The sequence below is a fragment of the Telmatherina bonti genome, assembly GCF_933228915.1.
Source record: "Telmatherina bonti genome assembly, chromosome: 10".
Lineage (NCBI taxonomy): Eukaryota > Metazoa > Chordata > Actinopteri > Atheriniformes > Telmatherinidae > Telmatherina > Telmatherina bonti.
Window position 1 is genome coordinate 19045220 of NC_136628.1, and position 19404 is coordinate 19064623.

At 39.5% G+C, this 19404-nt stretch overlaps 2 protein-coding genes across 2 annotated transcripts; both read right to left on the reverse strand.

The window, feature by feature from the left end:
• Nucleotides 1-702: 702 nt before the first annotated feature.
• On the reverse strand, nucleotides 703-5908 carry LOC306761237 (septin-5-like; the record flags this gene model as incomplete). The annotated part of the gene is made up of 11 exons (XM_079247346.1): nucleotides 703-774; nucleotides 858-960; nucleotides 1106-1256; nucleotides 1424-1700; nucleotides 1887-2004; nucleotides 2116-2250; nucleotides 2407-2530; nucleotides 2648-2734; nucleotides 2985-3081; nucleotides 3766-4132; nucleotides 5838-5908. The coding sequence occupies 11 exons, from the start codon at nucleotides 5906-5908 to the stop codon at nucleotides 703-705; spliced, it is 1602 nt and encodes a 533-aa protein (XP_079103472.1).
• Nucleotides 5909-6602: 694 nt separating this feature from the next.
• On the reverse strand, nucleotides 6603-17602 carry LOC306761479 (LIM domain kinase 1-like). The gene is made up of 15 exons (XM_079247666.1): nucleotides 17319-17602; nucleotides 15102-15240; nucleotides 14308-14417; nucleotides 14063-14227; nucleotides 13509-13614; nucleotides 12779-13047; nucleotides 12516-12705; nucleotides 12294-12380; nucleotides 11957-12088; nucleotides 11816-11875; nucleotides 11656-11721; nucleotides 10069-10255; nucleotides 9805-9860; nucleotides 9499-9656; nucleotides 6603-7925 (listed from the first exon to the last, which is right to left on the reverse strand). Exons 1-15 carry the CDS (start codon nucleotides 17360-17362, stop codon nucleotides 7361-7363), a joined length of 2334 nt encoding a protein of 777 aa, XP_079103792.1. The 5' UTR covers nucleotides 17363-17602; the 3' UTR covers nucleotides 6603-7360.
• Between the last annotated feature and the right edge of the window lie 1802 nt (nucleotides 17603-19404).

Consider the following 19404-nt stretch of genomic DNA (forward strand, 5'->3'; position numbering starts at 1 on the left):
TAATAAATCTTATTACATTTACAACACATCTTGCTCCTCTGTTATGGTGTTTCCAGTAAAATTGAGAAAAAAACATGCTGCAGACGTTAGGGTTTTTTTTTTTTTAAGTCTTTAAAATTTATTGTCCTTACAAAACAAACTCCAACTTTAATTATAGGAAATGAAGGGGAAAAACATGGTTAAAACAAGTAACAAAGCAAAATATAGTCCACTTGCATATTTAAAACTCAACTTCACTATTTTAACCACTAGATGGCGGCGTTCAACCACAATATTACTAATGAATCAGCACAGGGACAATATACATATGAATCTAGTTAAAGCGTGTGATTGGCAGCAGAGCATGTGTGTCTTTGGATGTAGGAATTCCTGAACATCTGAATCAGTTCATCTGTGTACCACCATCACCTGCTGCAATGCTTCATAACACAAGATAAGGACAACTGCTTCCATCTTGAACATGTTTACCTTGCTTGCATGTCAGAAAACACAGATGGGAGTTTACCTGATGGCTACAGGATCAGTCAGTTACTTGACATTGGCACCCTTCTCTGCACTAAATGACTTTCTGCATCTTCTAGAAGTTCAAATTTCTCCAAAACAGACTAATCTCAAAATGACTGATTTTTTTCCCCCCACTTTTATCAGGAATTCCTCTTTCATCCTTGTTCATCTGCTCTGCCATTTGGAGCTGCGGGAGTATCAGCAGCCGCCTCTCTGACTGTGTTGCATCTGCTCTTGAATCCTCTCCAACACCTCCTGCATCCTCCTCAGCTACGGGCAGAGGACAAACAATGGAGTATTATTTACGGCTGAACTGAACGAGGGAAGAAAGAGTGGGAAAGGAAGATGCACACCTCCTCTTCTTTCTCAAAAATCCGCCTCTCCTTCTCATTATCAACGGTTGCAAGCGGTAGAGGGAAATCTCCCACGCTCCCCTCTTGATACCTCTCGTGCAAACTACGAAAGTTTCACACACAAAATACAAGCAGGTCAGAACACAAGCTGTGTCCATCGTCTCACAGGAGAAAATGATCCTGAGTGTCCCATATTGATTTCTTTGTTTATCAGTCAGCTTTTCTTTATACCCACTGGCTCCACCCACCTGCGGTTCTTCTCCTGCACCATGCTCTGGATGCATTCGGCCCTGTAGTTTTCATAGTGCGTCTCTCTTGTCACGTCCTTTAGATCCTGCATATGTGTCCTCACCAACATGTTCCTCAGCAGCAGGAAGTCTGAATGGACTGGATTCTCCACTGTCCAGTCACATAAACAAAATAAAGAGCAATGCAGGACATTTTTCCAAATTTCAGTTTCTAAAGCAAAGCTTAAATGAACCAAACTTACTAATCTGATGACACTTGCAAACAATCTTGAGTGAAAACAAAGACAAAATACACAGTGATGTGTTTGTGTGCAGTACCTTCTACAACACCCCACGGATACGAACGACCCCTGAATTTGCGGCCTTTACTCTCCACCTGTATGTTACTCCCAATCACAGCAAACGGGATGCTGTCCTGCAGAGAGAAGTCCAAACGATAAACTCCCAGTGTTGACAGCACATTTAAACCATGACCAATCAGCAAAGGCCAAACCTTGAGAATCTGCTCCTGTGTCTTGAACTCATCGTCCTCATCTGAGTCACAATCTGGAAATTGGTAGATGTTTATGCCAAACTCCTCGATCTCCCGTCTGATCTGAAATGCATTAAAATTATGCTCATCAGGGAGAGATTGAGAAAACTAGCAAAGAGGTTGGAGAATTTGGCTCAAATTTGTTATTTTGATCGATAAATCTCATAAGATTGCTCCTGATTGATCCATCAATCCCACATGATGAACTGTAACAGCAGGAATGACGGTTGCTGTTTTACAGTCTTGTACCTTCATCTTCTTCCTGCAGACCTCTGCTGGAGTCAGGCTGTCGGCTTTGGCCAGTAAAGGAATTATGTTGACTTTCTCATGCAAGGCCTGCATACACTTCACATCCAGAGGCCGAAGACTGGCGAGAGAAAGAAACCACTAACATCAGCACTTGTTGCATAAATCGCAGCCGAGGCCAGTACAACAGCGTTATCATCGTGTGCGGAGGTGAAACGTGCTGTCAGCGTACCCATGGCCATACGGAGAGATGAAGTAGAGGAGGCAGTGAACTCTGTTGTCCTGAATGTTCTTCCTGTTTAACCCACTTTCATCTCGGAAATACTGCTCAAACTGCTGGTCGATGTAGTCTTCTATGTGCTTCCAGCTGATGCGAACACAAATCTTTGTTTTAAACAACAGTTTACAGGAGCTACTTTAACGCTACGAGTCATGTCTGTTGTTATGATCTTTGAGCCAACAGTGCCACAGCGTCTTGAATGAGTTAGACTGGTTAGACTTAGCAGGATGCTGATGACCTCACCTCTCTGTGTTGTTGACGGCATCTCCAAACCCTGGTGTGTCTATGATGGACAGCCTAAGTTTGATTCCTTTTTCCTCGATGCTGACAATGTGTCTGACAATGTCAACGGTTTGACTGATCCGTTCTGTGGACACATGCATGTGCAAAGTCACTACACAGGCAACACAGTAACAGTGTGTGCAAACAAGAAAAGTAACAGCGGATGTTTTTCAGCATTGACAGAATATACAAGTGAACTCACCTTCGGCATTTGGAACTTTTCTGTCTTTGGAGAGGTCGGTGAGGAACAAACTGTTGATTAGGGTGGATTTACCAAGACCAGACTCTCCTAAAAGATGAGATATTTAATCCATTTTGAGTTATGTATTCCTTAAAATGGTTATTTTAAACAAATATAGCTGCAAAACTTTTACCAAAAATGAAAAAACAATCTGTCACGAATGGTTTCGATCGTGGTTGACAACACAGTGACGTATGTTTAGCATACAAGAAAAAGAAGCTACGCTGACTTCCTTCAACAGCCTTGGTCATAATAGACCCTAATATTTCCCCAGTCAGCAGACATGGGGGGGACTCACCTGCCACCATGAGTGTAAATGTGAAACCTTTCTTCACCGTCTTTCTGTGAACCTGGTTTGGTAAAGTGGCAAATCCCACATACTCCTTATCCTGATCCTGCACACACAGTGTATACAAACACAGTATAAACATACAGTAAGCACAGAACCGTGTGGTCTAAAATCTGAGCCTAAAATAAAGGAACTACCTTATTTCCACTCTTCACTAAACAGGATGGTGATCTCTAACACCAACGATCACTTTAACCCAATCAGGACTCATCAAAATGAGACCTTTATCATCTTTATCTATAACATACATCTTCTGCTTAGAGTGCGCAGCTTCCCACATTTGGTCAAAGGCTGTACAGCTGATTTTTAGAGGATGTATTAAAGGAATTTTTAGACAACCCAGGATAACCTAATACCGTATTACCACCAAACTCTAAAGTCTATTAGATGCACTGCACAACATCTTTGGCTCTGACCACATGCTGTTTCTGAGCCAAAGAGGTCAGCTGGCAGACTGGGTGAATAAGGCGGAAGGAAACAGTACACTCTCTTGGCAAAGTTGCCCTTTATTAGGAAAAAAAAACCATAAAAGTGATGTATTTCTTCATGTGTCACAGTTGAGGCCTTACCTCTGTCCAAAAAAACTGACTTAATTTAACCCAAGCACTCAAAACATTTGTCCAAATTGTTTTACCACACTTGTTGTTTTGGTGCTTTTAGTAATGCACTAAGTTTAGACTCATGATGTACAAATGTCTTACTCAGACATACAAGTTAACAAAAAACACACCTCCGGAGAGTCATAGGGGTCAAAGCGTCCCCAGGGGCTGCGTGGTCGAGATGCTGGGCTGAGCGGAGAGTCCAGAGACACTTGAGAGACAAGCTGACTCCTCAATGGCAAAGGTTGAAACTGCAAGTCCAGTCCTGCACGATTTGCTCTGGGAGGGATTTTCGGAGAGCCGGCTGGGAGGCAGGGAATGGGATGGGGAAGAGAGGGAGACCCAGGAAAACTAGGCAACCTCCCATTGGTTGCTGTCGGAGTGCCCTCTGCTTCATGGTGGTCTAGTGTTTGGAGCTTCTCAGCAGAATTAGAGACTGGAGGCAAATCCCTCATGGCATAAGGAAACTGGAAAGTCTCCTGATCCTCTATGGACAGACTGGAGAGCTAGAACAAATTTACACGTTTTTAATGGACTATTAAAAGAATTTAAATATAACTCATTTCTATTCACAGCTAGGAGGGGGAGTCATTAAGAAATACTGACGGATCAGTCTGGAAGATCAAAACGCAGGAACTAAATAGCTGACTGTAACAGGCGGGGGGTGTGGGGTGCTTGCTTTTGCTATTAATTACCTCTGCCACAGAGGTTATGTTTTCGTCTGCATTTATCTGTGTCTGTTTTTTTTAGTAACAACAGATTCAATTTTTGTGACATTTTTTTGGGAATAGGTCTTGTTTTACTTAGATTCCAATAAATTTTAGGAGTGATCTGGGATACAGGAATCTCTCAAAGGATTCTTCACAATATGGGTGGAAATGAGCTGCTTGGCAGAGGTCTGCGCTCCCCTCATGCTTTTTGAGTTTATAATGTTAATATAAGAAATGCTGCAGACAAATACACCATAACCAACGTGCTACATTTAGCAACTCTATTTAGGCTGCTTTTTGCATGCTTGCAGTCAGTTGAAACAAAAACAGAGACTGATAAGTGGCAGAAAAGTCAAACCCAGCAAGGAGGCTCTAAACAAAAGTTGTAGTCTTAAAACCTGTTCCACAAAATCTGCAGTTAATCTGCAGGAAACTACAAGGATAAGAACTGTATTTTATTGATATTGAAGCAGTGAAGCGTCTGCAGAAGTAGGCTTACCTGCAAAAACAAAGTGACTTTCTGGCAGCTACCACAGTCAGAGCCATTCTCTATGCCTGGAGTTGGAATGATCAACTACACCCTTTCCTCACTAAGATCAAATCAATGATTCTGGTCAAATACCACAAAGCCTCTCTTCCATCTGTCCTAGCAGAATGGAAAACCTGACAAAAACTATTCTAAAGCTGGATCACAGATTTTATTTTCAGGGTACATCTTCCAAGTGTGGAAAGTTATACAAGGATTATCTGATTAAAATCCATTAGAACAGGTTTTTGTGTGGTCTGGCCCTTGTGTTGCCATGGGTACCTCTCAACACCTCATATGATGAAGTAGCACTACCGATTTGGTCATCAAGGAGAACCCAACAGCCACCTACTTACCGGGAAATAAACAAACATGACAGTCTAGTGCAGCCTTCTCTGTTGCTCGCCTGATCAGGGTTCATCTGGCATCCCTCTACCTGTCAGCTCTTATTACCCAGAAAGCTTTGCAGGAGGCTTAACCCTGCTTCTAATGCTCTAACAGGGTGGGGGGTTGAAGATTTAACTCTTAAACACACACAAAAGCCATGGCAAACACTACAATGACAGATTATTATACAAACAAGTCCTACCTGCTTTTCTGATAAAGTTGCAGCTTTTTATGCAGACAAGACAGTATATATAAATTAGAAAAACTATGAAAAGTGTGCTCAAAAGTAAACAAAACAAAGACACAAGTGCAAACTGAACGTGTTAGATGGTAAAATAATGAAAAATATTAGCTTTCTTAATCAGAAGTAAAACTTGGGACAGTGAAATAACAAAAATACGGTAAACAATAGGCATAAATATAAACTACTGTAGATACACGCAAAATACAGTCACCACGCTGCAGGACTAACACAGACTGTTGAAACGAGTGTTCATGAGGCAACGTTTTTATGGGAATTATTATTCTTGGCTAAATTTATCTGTAACTTTTATTAATCTGATAATAAGCTTAGAAAAACAAGAGCTCAGTGTTTTTAGACGTACCTTTTTTAGTGGTGCGGAATCTGACCGGAGAGGACATGTGCTCCATATTAGCGCCTGCTTTCCAAACTGTCCCCAGGTCAGAGCTGCGACATATGACTCACTCAGTGCGCGCGCGCACGGTTTCCGCGTCTGTTTAAATCTCATTCAAAAAGAGTTAATATATTCTATTCTATTCTATTCTATTCTACAGTCCCTTAGCAGACGCTTTTATCCAAAGCAACTTACATACCGCGATAGGCACATCGCACATTGCAAAAACAATTAAGTTTATCTGCGTGAACAGAAGTGTTTTCCTTGTTGTGTATCTAATTAAATATATAGGTCCTGAAGGATTTGCAAATAATTGTATTCTGTTTTTATTCATGTATCTATTTGCAACAACGCCCCAACTTTATTGGAATTGGGGTTGTAAAAACATGGAAACTTATCTAATCAAAGTTTAATATAAGGGCCCTCCACCCATATGTGTGTGTGTGTGTGTGTGTGTGTGTGTATGTATGTATGTATGTATCTATCTATCTATCTATCTATCTATCTATCTATCTATCTATCTGACATCCGTTTTTCTGTCTTGTGACACATCCGGAGAGAGTACAATTTGCCCATAGAGTGCTGGCGATACACCCACTGCTACAAGCAACAGAAAAAGGCTTTAATTAGATTGTTTTTGTGAATGTACATGTATTTGAAAAAAGTAGTTTATACTTACTCCTGTGATTGTATATCTTTTTATTGCATTACCTATAGTTCATTAGGAGTCATTTTACAGTTCAGTGTGCTGGATGGGGTTTGACATTTTTTGCCAATAAAAAAACACAAGGCATTCATATAAATAGTGCAATATAGCTATAATATAAAGTGACATGTGTTTCACAGCTTCCAGTCAAAATAAAAACTAGAGCCCAGTTGCTGATTCTGTCTAACAGTTTTACATTACGACAGATGTAAAATAATCTTTGTGTTGAGTTCAGAAAGGTCAAAGATATTGTTTCAATCATTTATTGACCATGTCTCCATTCAAGTCTGTCCACCAGAGATCATCCATGCAATTTGGGAAATTTAGGGAATTTTTATTAATTTGTTTTTATAAAATATGTGTTCCAGTTTCTGCTGATGTTACATAGAGAAATACTGGACAGTGTAAAGGAACTAAACAAGATGAGGAATCCCCAAGAGATCCACTACATCCCTATTCAGTTGGGCTCTAGCTGTATACTGTAATGCAGGCACATGGAGCATTATGTAGCCAACATAACATACAAGGCAATGATATCAAGAAGCATACAAATTTGGACTTTTTTTCCCCACAAAACTTCCTTTATGAATCTGCAGTCATTCATTTTGTCCCTCTGAAGGTTTCAAAGTAGAGTGACCCTTATACAGTTTTATAAATAAGTTGACTCCTAGTTGTCGGACAAGGCACACAGATCTTCAGAAGAAATCTATTCTTCACAACACTGGTCTCAGTTCTGTAAAAATGACCTTTTTCACTTAGCGTTTAAAGAAAAGAGCTGTCCTCTGTAGATCTGTCCCACAGCACTCTGCAGATCCTTCTTGGCCTGTTTGACTGACCGAGTGAGTTTCTCCCATGCAGCGGTTGTGAAGTCTCCAGCTGGGGTTTTGCTTGACTTGTGAAATTATTCTCCTCATAGGATGCACTTAGATTTTCGCATGAGTCTGAGCTTGTTGACTTGCAACACAACGGGCTTTTGTCTGTCGATCCAGTCTTTGTATTGTGGTCGTCGCCGTGTGTGTTTTGCGCCCCATGTAAATGATTGTCAGGTGTCCTCTTGTGGCCTTGGCTCTGACTAACGTTGTCAGGTTTTGTGAGGTTATTAGAATTGTCTGAACATTGTTCAGAGCTGGAGCTCTGTCCTTCTGGCAGTGAACAGTTATGTTCAGGAGAGACTAAACTCTCATCGAGGTTGTGAGTGTGGTTTTGGTAGTTGTGATTCTTCCAGAAGGCTCTACCAACCTGCTCTAACTCAGAGAGCAATGGGAGACTGATATCCAGGTGCATCACCAGATTGTCCAACCACTCCTCCAGCTTTGAAAACGATGGACTGAAAGACAAAAAATTGCTGCAATGAGAGTTCCACTAGGAGCCTTCCACTTTACTCCATCTTAGTGGAGGTAGAAGTGAAAGATCAGCATCCCTCTGCTGTGGCATGATGACATTAACAGATGAATTTGATGATATTGAAATGATTTAGCCTTACTTTAACCTAAATGCTAGAATCATGCCTTTTATGACACAATTTTAATACACTGCTTGTCCAAAAAATGTCACCACTGGGATTTAACCAAGCAACTAGGTAAAAGCCTTCCATTGAAAAATAACTTCTTGGATGATTATGTTTCAGCTGCCGACAAATTATTTGGTCTTAACAGAGGCAGTGAGGGTCCTATTGTTTCTTAAACAACCATCTAACAACACACACACATGTGGTCATGGAAAAGATTTAAATCTGTTTAAGAACGGTCAAATTATTGGCGTACATCCAAACGAAGAAAAAAAGGAGATTACGGAAACAACAAACATTCGATGAAGTCTCCAATGCATTGCTAAAAACAAGAAGGATTGTGGAAAATCATCGTCTTCGAGTAAGAAATGTGGTCAAAATAAAATCTTCAATGCCTGTCATCAGTGTTCATGTTTCACATTTTGTGTAATCAAATCATAAAAAGTAATAGTAGCTATGTTTAATACAGAAAATATGAACACAAGGGAACTGAAGGGATTGGAAGTAAAAAGCTGGATAACTTTAAGAAAACCATTAATGAGTGAGGCTAATCAGAAAAGGGATCTGCTGCTCAGCATAAAGATTGGACTTTGGAGCAATGGAAGAAGGTCATGTGGTCTTTTGAGTCCAGATTACCCTGTTACAGAGTGACGGGAACATCAGAGTAAGAAGAATGGCAAATGAAGTGATGCAGCTATCACAACCAGTGCCTACTGTACAAGCCTGTGGGGGCAGTGCTATGAACAGGGGTTGCTGCAGTTGGTCAAGACTGGGTTCAACAAAATGTTTGTCAAGAATGAGGCCATCTGACCACCTGAACACACTGAATAAGCAAGTTATTCCAGGTTATTTTATCAATAGATCTTTTTCTTTCCTAATGGCATATGCATAATCCAGGATGACAATGCCAGGTTTCATCAGGCTTAGATTGGGAAAGAGCAGTTCTGGGAGCATGAGACATAATTTTTGGACATGAATTGGACACCACAGAGTCCAGACCTAAACCCTCTTGACAATCTTTGGGATGTGCTGGAGAAGGCTTTACGTAGCAGTCCGAGTCTCCCATCATCATTATAAGATCTTAGTGAGAAATTAATGCAACACTCGATGGAAATAATGGTTTTAACATTGCAGAAGCTCATCCAAACTATGCCACAGCGAATGTGTGCTGTGATCTATAATAATCAAAGCTGAAGGTGGTCCAAAACAATATTAGCCGAATGATGTTTTGTTTGGACAGGCAGCGCATTTAGTGATATGGGAAGAGGTTGTTCTGGTATCTATAAGTGAATTAAAAATAATACTTATATTGCTCACTTATATTTTATGAAGTTCATCATTTGCTGAATGAAATTGTAAAATAAAGTTTCTGGTGTGTTTTTTGCCATCATACCGTTTATCAGCATCCATGTCGCAGCAGAGGACAGCCAGTGGCAGGAAGGCAGACGGGCACTGGGGAGGGTGATACTGCTGCAGGAAACCTGCTACATTTAGTCCAAAGTCATTTGTCCGAGGAAGGTAGTCAGGGTCAGCACTCACTCTGCCAATAATCTAAAGTAAGAATAAGGGTAGATACCATGACGTAAATCTTTAACGCAGACATTCACTGGATTCTAAAGTCAACTCTACAGGTTTTGAGTTTATTTAAGTGTGGTAGAGTGGTTAAATGCTTATAAATATTCGTTGTGTATTTTCTTACCTCACATATCATAATACCAAAGGAGAATATGTCAACACGTTCATCATAGCTTTTCCCTGCGAGTTGAAGAAGAAACATTAAAAGGTATGAGGCAGAGTAAAATAAGCAGAAAGGAATAAAGCATTACTTGAAACAATACAAACTAACAAACAACAACAAAAAACAAAAACAAAAAAGCTCTGAAATAAAGTGCTGTCAAGGTGATTTGGAACGTACTCACCTCTCCTGCTGTAACTAATAGCACACCAAGCCTCGTACACTCACCATGAATCATCTCAGGAGCCATCCAGTATGGGTTTCCTACTACAGTGTACCGCTTCCTGCGGTCAGCTCTGCGCAGGTCCGACAGTGTTCCTTTAGAAGGTCGTTCAAGAGAAGATGTTCTGTTCTGGTTCCTGTCTACCATCACCAGTCTGGCTAGTCCAAAATCTGCTACCACCACAGACTGGTTCTAATGTAGACACAGACACAAAATATTTAATAAAGGTGGTGCTTGTTGAACACAGCAGCGACTTGTTTGATCAACAAAGTTTATCAACCAAAGTTAATAGTTATGCTTTATAGTTTTAAAAAAAGTTAAAGCAACATCAATTTTGTTGTGTCCCATAAATGACAAATACAAAAGTCTAAAAAAACATATTCATTGACTTGGGATGGTTGGATGGATGGATGGATTGATGGATGAATAGATGGATGGATAGTCAGACAGACAGACAGACAGATAGATAGATAGATAGATAGATAGAATGATAGATAGATAGAAAAAGTAGATAAATTGAAAAAAGTATTATTTTAAACACTATTATTTGATAGATATGACAAAATGCAGCTTAATAGCTGACAAAATTTGACTACTATTTATGTAACATAAAGCAAAATGTGCGTCATGTCACTCTTTAATAAGACTTGAGCAGAGTCTGCTAATTAAGTCTAATGTGTGTCAGGTGTGCTGCAACACTTGTGGGACTGCGACCCTTAGGGACTCGAGTTGTTGCCCAACCCTGGTTTAAGTGATTCTGGTGAGTTGCAGGTTTTGAATTAAATTTATTAAATGTCAATATAAATATAATATTATATTGACATTTAATAAATTTTAAAAAATGTAAGTGTACATTCATGAACTGAATTTGCCTTTAGATTTACACCGTATCATTCCTTCCAAAATCCCATATTCCGACGTGAATTCAACCCCACCCGTTACGAGCCAAATCATATCCGTCAGTCGCTGTCGCCCTGACAACGCAAACAATCGAGTCATGGTTGTGAGTGCTGTATTTCATGTTTTTTCTGAACTAAAAATACTTTGCAGTGGTTAGAGGTTACTTGGCTGAAAAAATGTTATACAAGGGGTACTATGTTGCGAAAAGGTTGAGAACCGCTGGGCTATATAATACAAATGACTTGCAAAAATAGCTGCTGTTGAGAAATAATGTCAGCATCTATGCTAGTTAGCCATGTGCTAACTAATTCACAGGTTCAAAAGGAAAAAATACACTAATTGAGTTTAGGTTCCACGTCTGTACATTTACATTTTATGTTTTTTTTTTAAATGGATAAGTAACTTTTCTGTAAGGCGATAACAGGAGGAACTGTAGGCAACTAGCAGTCCGCAGTAGTTTAACTGCTGCTGTCAGTGGCTTGTGGAGTTGGCCTTGTCAAGTGAGTCGGCTTTTTTTTTTTTGTTTACGTTTGTGTTTGTGTGTGTGTTACCAAAAGACGCTTTAAACCCCGACAACTCAAACTAGTCAGTTGACTTCACACAGAGTAAGTTTGAGGTCTGTCATGAAATCTCTGTCTATATTCTCTCTAAGCTGTCCTCCATATGAAGGAAAGAAAGCAGCAAGCACTCACCTCTCTGACCAAACAGTTGTATGAATTCAGGTCTCGGTGTATAACATTCATGGAGTGTAAATATGCCTTCAAGTAGAGACATGAACAATTAATTTAAAGTTCATGGGGTCATTGTAACATGTTCATTTTTAACTTTAGATTTATAACCAGAATAACTTGCCATTCCAGCTGCAATGTCTTTGGCATAACCAACTCTTATACTCCATGGAAAATCCTTATCCTGAAAGATTATGACAAACACACAGCATGACCAGACTGTGACAGCGCTAATGGAGGAACATAAAAACGCAGTTTAACTTACCATTTTGATGATTGCTTCCCGGAGAGTTCCTCCCTGGATGTATTCTGATACAAAATGTATTCGTTTGTCTTTGTAGAACAATCCAATAAACTTGAGAACATTGGGATGGTCAAGACAACGCATCACCTTCACCTGTGCAGATTGTGAGGAAAGTTAATGAACTAAAAACTCTGGTAATTTAGATTTCACAATGTATCCTGTTAATATGTATTATAGGTTTTGTAGCACCGCACACAGTTCAGAGCACACGTAAATATGCATTTGCCTTCTCTCAGAACTCACTGCTTTTTAAATCTTAAATCATGTGTCCTTCCTTCCTGCTCTGAAAACCCCTCACCTCTTTTAAGAATGTCCTCTGTGTCTCTTCATCAAAACGTATCAGCTCTTTCATCACCATCACCTCCCCTGTCTGCTGGTGTGTTACCTTTTCAGACGTTGGACACAGTGCTGATTAAAATCAATCTTAAACAGAACTTACAAATATTTCAAGAATGTCAGCTGTAACAAATGTCAGCTGTAACAAATGACAGTGAAAAGTGGAGAGAAACAACTGCTGTACCTTGACAGCTTGTCCAAAGCAGCCCTTGCCTAGCACTTCACCATGAATGAGGTCAGAAGGTCTGAAGATCCGGTGTGTCCTTTCTCCAGGGTCTACTCGAAGAGACTCTGAACGAACCATGTCTCTCTTCTGAGATAAAAGTGACAGTGCTCCAGGAGAGAGGGGACACTTGTCTATACTACAGCTACGCCTGAGAAAGAGAAGACGACTTAGTTTGTAAAACGGGAACAATAGCTTAAAGGAAGATGACATGCAGCACTTACAAAATATGTCTGGATCGCATCCCCGTGGTTCCTTGGTGCTGAGGTGGTGAGAGGCTCATCCTTTCATCTTCTGTGCCATCCCGTAGACTTGGCTCTTCGTCCAAGCTCGGGAGCTTTGGGGTTGAAGCAAATTTGTCTCGTACACGGGAATCAGGGCAGCTGATGTTATCTGGAGAACTCGCTGATTGAAGGAGGTCACGAGGAGATTGTGGACTGTGTTCAATGGTCAGCTGCAGTGGTCTGCTTGTGTCTTGAATCACACGGTTGATCTATTGGAAAGAATATTGAGATGACTTTGATGATAATCTGTTTTTTGTGAGTCTTATTTTTTATTATTATTAGACATCTACCAAGGTGGACGTCATGCATTTAGCCACATTGGTTTGTCTGTGCGTCTGTTAGCAATATAACTCAAAAAGTTTATCGACAGATTTTGATAAAATTGTCAAGAAATCTCAGAAATTAAATCAGGAAGAAGTTATTTGATTCTGTGGATGATATAGATCACTGTCTAGATACCAAACTTTCTTTTTAAAGGAGTCTTTGCTATCAGGGGAGAGATGGAAAATTTTGGCATTAGAGCTTCTAACTCAGAAATAATGCCCACAATCACTGGCAAAAAAAATAAATAAAAAATAAATAAATCAAAGACAAAGACAATGGCATTTTGGAAGTCTGCATTCTCTGAGTGCTTGTAGTTAAACAGATCCAGCCACTTCATTTATCATACCTCATCTGGAGAAATGCTTTGGACTGGGATGCCATTAACCTCCAGTACTTTATCACCAGCTTGGACAGAAGACAGGAGGTCAGGGCCGAGGATCTCTGAGTCTAACCTGAAGCAGAGTGACAGCGATTTAAATGGGAGGAGGACAAGACAGGAAGAAAAGCTCCAAAATGAGCTAACCACAGGCCAAATGCAGGTAAGTTTGAGCTTTGGAAAAACTAAATTAATGTGAACAGTAATATGCCCAGTGAATTAATCAAGTTTGTTGTGTTGTAATTTTGTAAGAGTCTAATGCTACCCCTACTGGGTTGAAGTTTGTGTTGTGCCTTCATAAAGTTATTTTCATAATGAAATGCTAATTCATTTAATTTAGTTTCATTCTATTGATGGGTTTACAGATAATAGCAGTATAAGATTTAGGTGAGATAATGTGTTGTGCAGTTCTATAGCTATTAGGTTTTCTCCTTTTATCTACTGTTGGCAGAAAAGCCAAAAGGTTCATTTTGCACTCAGCTGCAGTTTAGCGGCTGTAGAATCTCTGAAATCCAGAAACTCACTCAGTAACAGTGACGAGAGGGCTCATGTCTTGGTTAAAGTCAGCGGCAACGGTCAGGCCTCGTCGACTGACTGCATGGGGAGGGAGGGACACCAGCGCCACAATGTGGGGTCTCTTTGTAAGTGACCTCACAGCTGGTTCACCACCCTGACAGAAACAGTGGCCACTGAAGAGGCACAGCAGATGGCACACATCAGTATACTTCATACTTATAAAAATCTTTGCTTGTATACATTTTATATTTACCAGTATAGCTTGGAGCGTTCGATAAGCGTGTAAGTGTCTCCATCCCCAATGACCATTTCACAGCTTGCACAAGTGAAGCATTCAGGGTGGTACTTTTGATCTCCTGCAGCCTGCTTACACAGAGGTGGTGGTGTTACTTAAAGTGTTGAAACAGGTGAAGACAGACAATTTGATTACAAGAAGTCATTTCCCTGGGTCAGTTTGAGTTGGTTTGAGTTGAGTTCTTTTGGTTCCTTGATGCTTAAAGGATGTTTTCAAAGGATATCCTTTGACTTAAGAATCAAAAGAAAAAGTATTTACTTTCATATCAGGAAGAAACCAAGAGACAGGAAGGCTTTGACTGCATGAATAGTTCGTAGCATGCAGAAAAAGCTAGTCATACCTTTGTTTGCAAATATATTAACAGCAGAAGGCTTGACCTGAAAGGACAAACTAGTGAGCAGGATCTCAGAAATTTAACTCTGGCTTAAAATGTCCAATATGATTTCTCTATTGTCAGTAATTACAATGAAATGTTATTCAACTTGACTAAATACTGCAAGAGGGAAAACTGAACAGGAAATGGGGCTTTCTTCTCATGTCGTCCAGCAGTGCAGGCGCTACAAAGTCTTTAGCCTGTACATTTTAATTTTATTGTTGAAGGAAAATGTATATCTGTTTTATTGGTTTGTGGCACAAACCTTAACCCTCCATCTTAATCTTGATCTTTCAATTTTTGAAAACCAGAGTTTTGTGCTTTTGACTGTATTTTACTTAAGTTAAGAAAGTTAGATCATTTCTCATCATCAGTATACCATAACGAGTCCTGTTGTGATTGCCTCCTTGCAGCCATGGCAGTTTTCTCCAAAACGGGACCAATAGTGCTTCTTACAGTAGCGGTGTCCGTCTCTTTCATAGTACCAGTGGGACAGGATGCATTCACAGTCACTACACCTATCGAACAGAGGAAGGCAGGAAACACAGAGTAAGACAGTCAAACAATGAGATGTAAGAGGAAACAAGAGACGTGCAGATTTAATTCAGGCTGTCAGGCAACAGATACTTCAGACGTTTGTTTCAATGAAGTAACAAGAGCCTTAGCAGTGATGGAAAACATTACACTTGGAGGAAAAGTCGACCCTTTAGATAGCCACTAATGAGATCACATTGCCAGGTCAGTGGGTCCATAAATTATTGTCCTCATTTCATCTTATTTTATGTAACATAAATTGTTCTATTACATGGATACCATTTATTTCTTCTGATTTTGCAAAACTGCAGCTTTTTTCTGCACCGCACACTCAGAATATCCATCCATTCATTCACACAGTTATTGGCATGGGTCAGCTGATTTGAAGTGAGAGATGGCATGCTCCCCTAACACAGGACACACATTCAGCCAGGAGCCAAATTATTCTTGCTTTTTACAAAAGTATCATCATATAGGGTCTGTGGTCAGTCACATGTCCTCACAAGATAACTGTAAGTTTATATTCATTCCCAAGGCAGATAAGACCTTAGACTTCACACAAAAACTGTGCAAAGTACAAACATTAAAGTTGTAGTCATTCATATATAAGTTTGTTTCTTGAATGCATTCAGTTTCAGTCATTTTAAACTGAAACTTTCAGTGGCATCCTGGTTACAACATAATTGTAATTACAAAAAACTCTGCTTCCTTATCTTGCTAACACTACAGCCGGAGTGGGAGGTAACTTCCTGGCCTGAGCACTGATCCATGTTTCCTTTCTCCCAAACTCAACGGTAAATGTCACATTGTTTTTACAGCAGAGAATATAAAAGGTTGCTTTATATCTAGAAGAAATGATGAAATACTCAGACTTCCCCACTCACTTCAACACTTACTGAAGGCATTACATTGTGATTACATTTGACCTTTTTTAAAGCTTTTCTTTGTTACGTAAGAAGACGATCATGTCAGCAATGGAATTGAACCTTTTTATCACATCATAAGGTGAAGGAAATACTGATGAAACTACACTTTCTTTTTGTTTTGTTTTACACCAAGAAACTGTGTTCGTAGCTGATTTGAGACTTTTACGGCAAAAAACAAAATATATTATTACATTTATTGTGACAAGACTTCTAAAAGCATAAGAAATCCTATTTGAGATCTGTAAACCTGCTTCTGATTCGTCACTAAAGAAATAATAAAGGAATGAACCTTTCAAACAGCTGCAGGTTTATTTCTGTCTTCCCCTGTTTGCTATTGTGCTGCTGGCCACGGATGTGGAACCTTTAAAGTTTCACATCTGTGATTCCACTTCAACATCTGGTTGTGAGAAAAGCCTGGATTTAACCCAAACATGTTTCCAGAGAATTCCTCCTTTCTCTTTCCTACTGCCACTCCTCCCCTCATATTTCTCTTCACCATTTGAATGTGTTTCACTTATTTCACCTCATACAGAGTCTCATCTTTAGCCACTGGTTAACCTTCGCTTTATACTTCTGTGACTATGTGATGACCCCCAGGTGTACATCAGATAGACATGTTAGCATGTTAAATCCTTAGCATAGGTCGGATATTAAGAATCTGACGTATTGTCCTGCCTTGTTTCCTCTCTTTGCTTGTGTCAATTTGCTGGGCTTCCTTTAAAAAAAGTTCTTTGAAAGAAATATTGGTTTGCAGTCTCATTGTTGCGTCAAAATGATAGTGTATGTTATATACATGGGAACATTTGTAGCTTATTTTTAAAAACATGCCTGATTATGCACTTGATGAAAAAGATTACTGACGGAAACAATCCGACCAGACGCTGCTTTGGATACCTGACATTTCTCCTTGTTTTAATTTCACAAACTATCTACTCACATTCAAAGGTGACATGAAACTACTTAAGGATGTATGACTTGTATGTTTGTTACCGAGTGCTGTTTGAGGAAGTAAAGATGCAGAAGTTGAGCGGCACTTCACTTCTATTCTTTTACTCTCATTCTTTCATCCTCTTTCTCTTATTTCTCTCACTCTTACACATATATGTATCCAAGGAATTAATGATCAGTGGTCTTACCGTTCCTTCATTCCTCTTCGAAACCTCTGGTCTCTTCGTGACATTTTGCTTTGTCAGTTGACTGGTTCACAGCAGTCAGGATACGATCCACCCAGTAAAGCAAGGAACTCATTTGCTGTATGCCTCTATGTGCAGATCATTCAGGCATCTACTGTCACTGGTAGCAGGCGTTGCCTTTTCTTTTTCTTTCTTCTCTCCATGCATTTGAAGGCTTCCTGTGCATGTGTTCGCACTATAATGTGCAGAGTAGTTGTATGAGGAAAAAAAAAGGTCTGACCTACTCACACCAGCTGGTTGCTGGAAAATGACCTAGCCCAGTATAGAAGATCTGCTCCGCCCTCCCCTTCCTCTTACTTCCAGCATGCAGACATTTGCAAGATATAGTTACACTCCTCTGCAGAGTCTTCCAAATGTAATAGAGCTAAAGAGAGAGGGTAAAATATAAGCTCCAGGTGGGTGCTTATGTGATTAAAGATAAGTGCTTGTTTTTCTCAGAAATAGTGTACAAGAGCTTGTGAGTCTGTGTGTTTTGAAATCAGCCCTGTTCCCATTTACGCAGGCATAATCTCTTTATGAATGCTCCAATTACTGCACTGTCCGGATCCCACAGTAAAGCACTCCATTCATTACACAGAACAAACAAAGGGGTGAGAATTTAGTCCAGCACAAGAATCCTCAGAATTAAACAAACAAATCTATTGATGCCATTTGGTATAAAGTTTTTATTTTACTGCCAGAGTAGCCATGTGAGTGTGACTGACCATAGTATTGCACATAATTAGTCAGCAGTAGATTTCCAACAGCGTACGTTGTTGCTGTTTTTTCTTTCCAAAAAATTTTTTTTGGAAATTATTTGAGCCACTAAATTGTACCTAAAGGCTGTAAGAGAGGAATACCACAAATGCAGTGTAGGTGTTTTTAATTACAGTTTACACTGAACGTTGACCTTCACTGTACACTGACTGACAGCAACAGGTGTTGGTGTGTGTGGCTGACAACCTGACTGAAAAAAGATATAGACAGCCTGCTTATTAAAAAAATATATACCTTAAATATTTTAAGTCCACGGTCAAGAGCAGAATAAAGCGTTTTAAGTCTCAGGGACTCTGTAGGGATCAGAATTCTTCCAAAAGATTCATTCATTTATTGTATGATGGTGAAGAGCTTGTCTAATGTGTTTTCTACAGGTTTTTATGTTAACTGCTGGGGACTACAAAAGCTGCAGAATTTAAATCACATTCTTATGATTACCCCTACTTATGATTAGCATAAAAAAAGTTTTAGTCCCTGTTTTTGATCGATGTAGAAATGTTATATTGAAATGTTAAATCTGGTATTTTCGGACAAAATTGAGCAACACCTTCGGAAACTACGCTAGAATTTGCTTGTTGAAACTATATTGCATAACAAAACACACTAAGTTTGGTGCGTGTTGCCATAGTGATCCAAATTTTACATGTATGCATTTTTTAATGCTTTAATCTTTTCTGTCATAATTGTGGTCCTTAAAGTGGCACTACATAATTTTATGACTTTAAAACTCTCCTGCAGCATTTTTAATACACCATGTCGCTTGCTATTAATTGGAAATCTACACACTGATTTGACAAAGAAGAAGAAGATGTTAGGGGAGAGCAAAGTATAACATGAGTCTACATTGGACTCACTTTACTGACTGGACAGAGCTCAGAGAAGAGGCTGTAAGCAAGATGGATGCTGGATTTGCTGTGGCTAGGAGTTACCTGTTACAAAGTCTGCCTAAGTTCAGTAAAATTACTTTTAGAGATGACATAGTTCTGGTCTGACACAGTATTTCTTTATCCATCAGCACATTGGGTTGCTTCTTGTATAAAATGTGTTTTATAAATACTCTTGATTTGCCTAGATTTCCTTTAACTCTAAATACATTGTACCTTGTCTTGATCATATTGCTACAAGAAAAAACTTCAATTCATATTACTACTAACCAACTGAGTTTTTCCAGAAGACTGTGTTAACATGATGTGCGTGAGCTTTCGCCACAGCATTATCATTCTTCATCCAACGATAACCCACAACCCTCAAAGCAGGTTTCAATATTATTGAG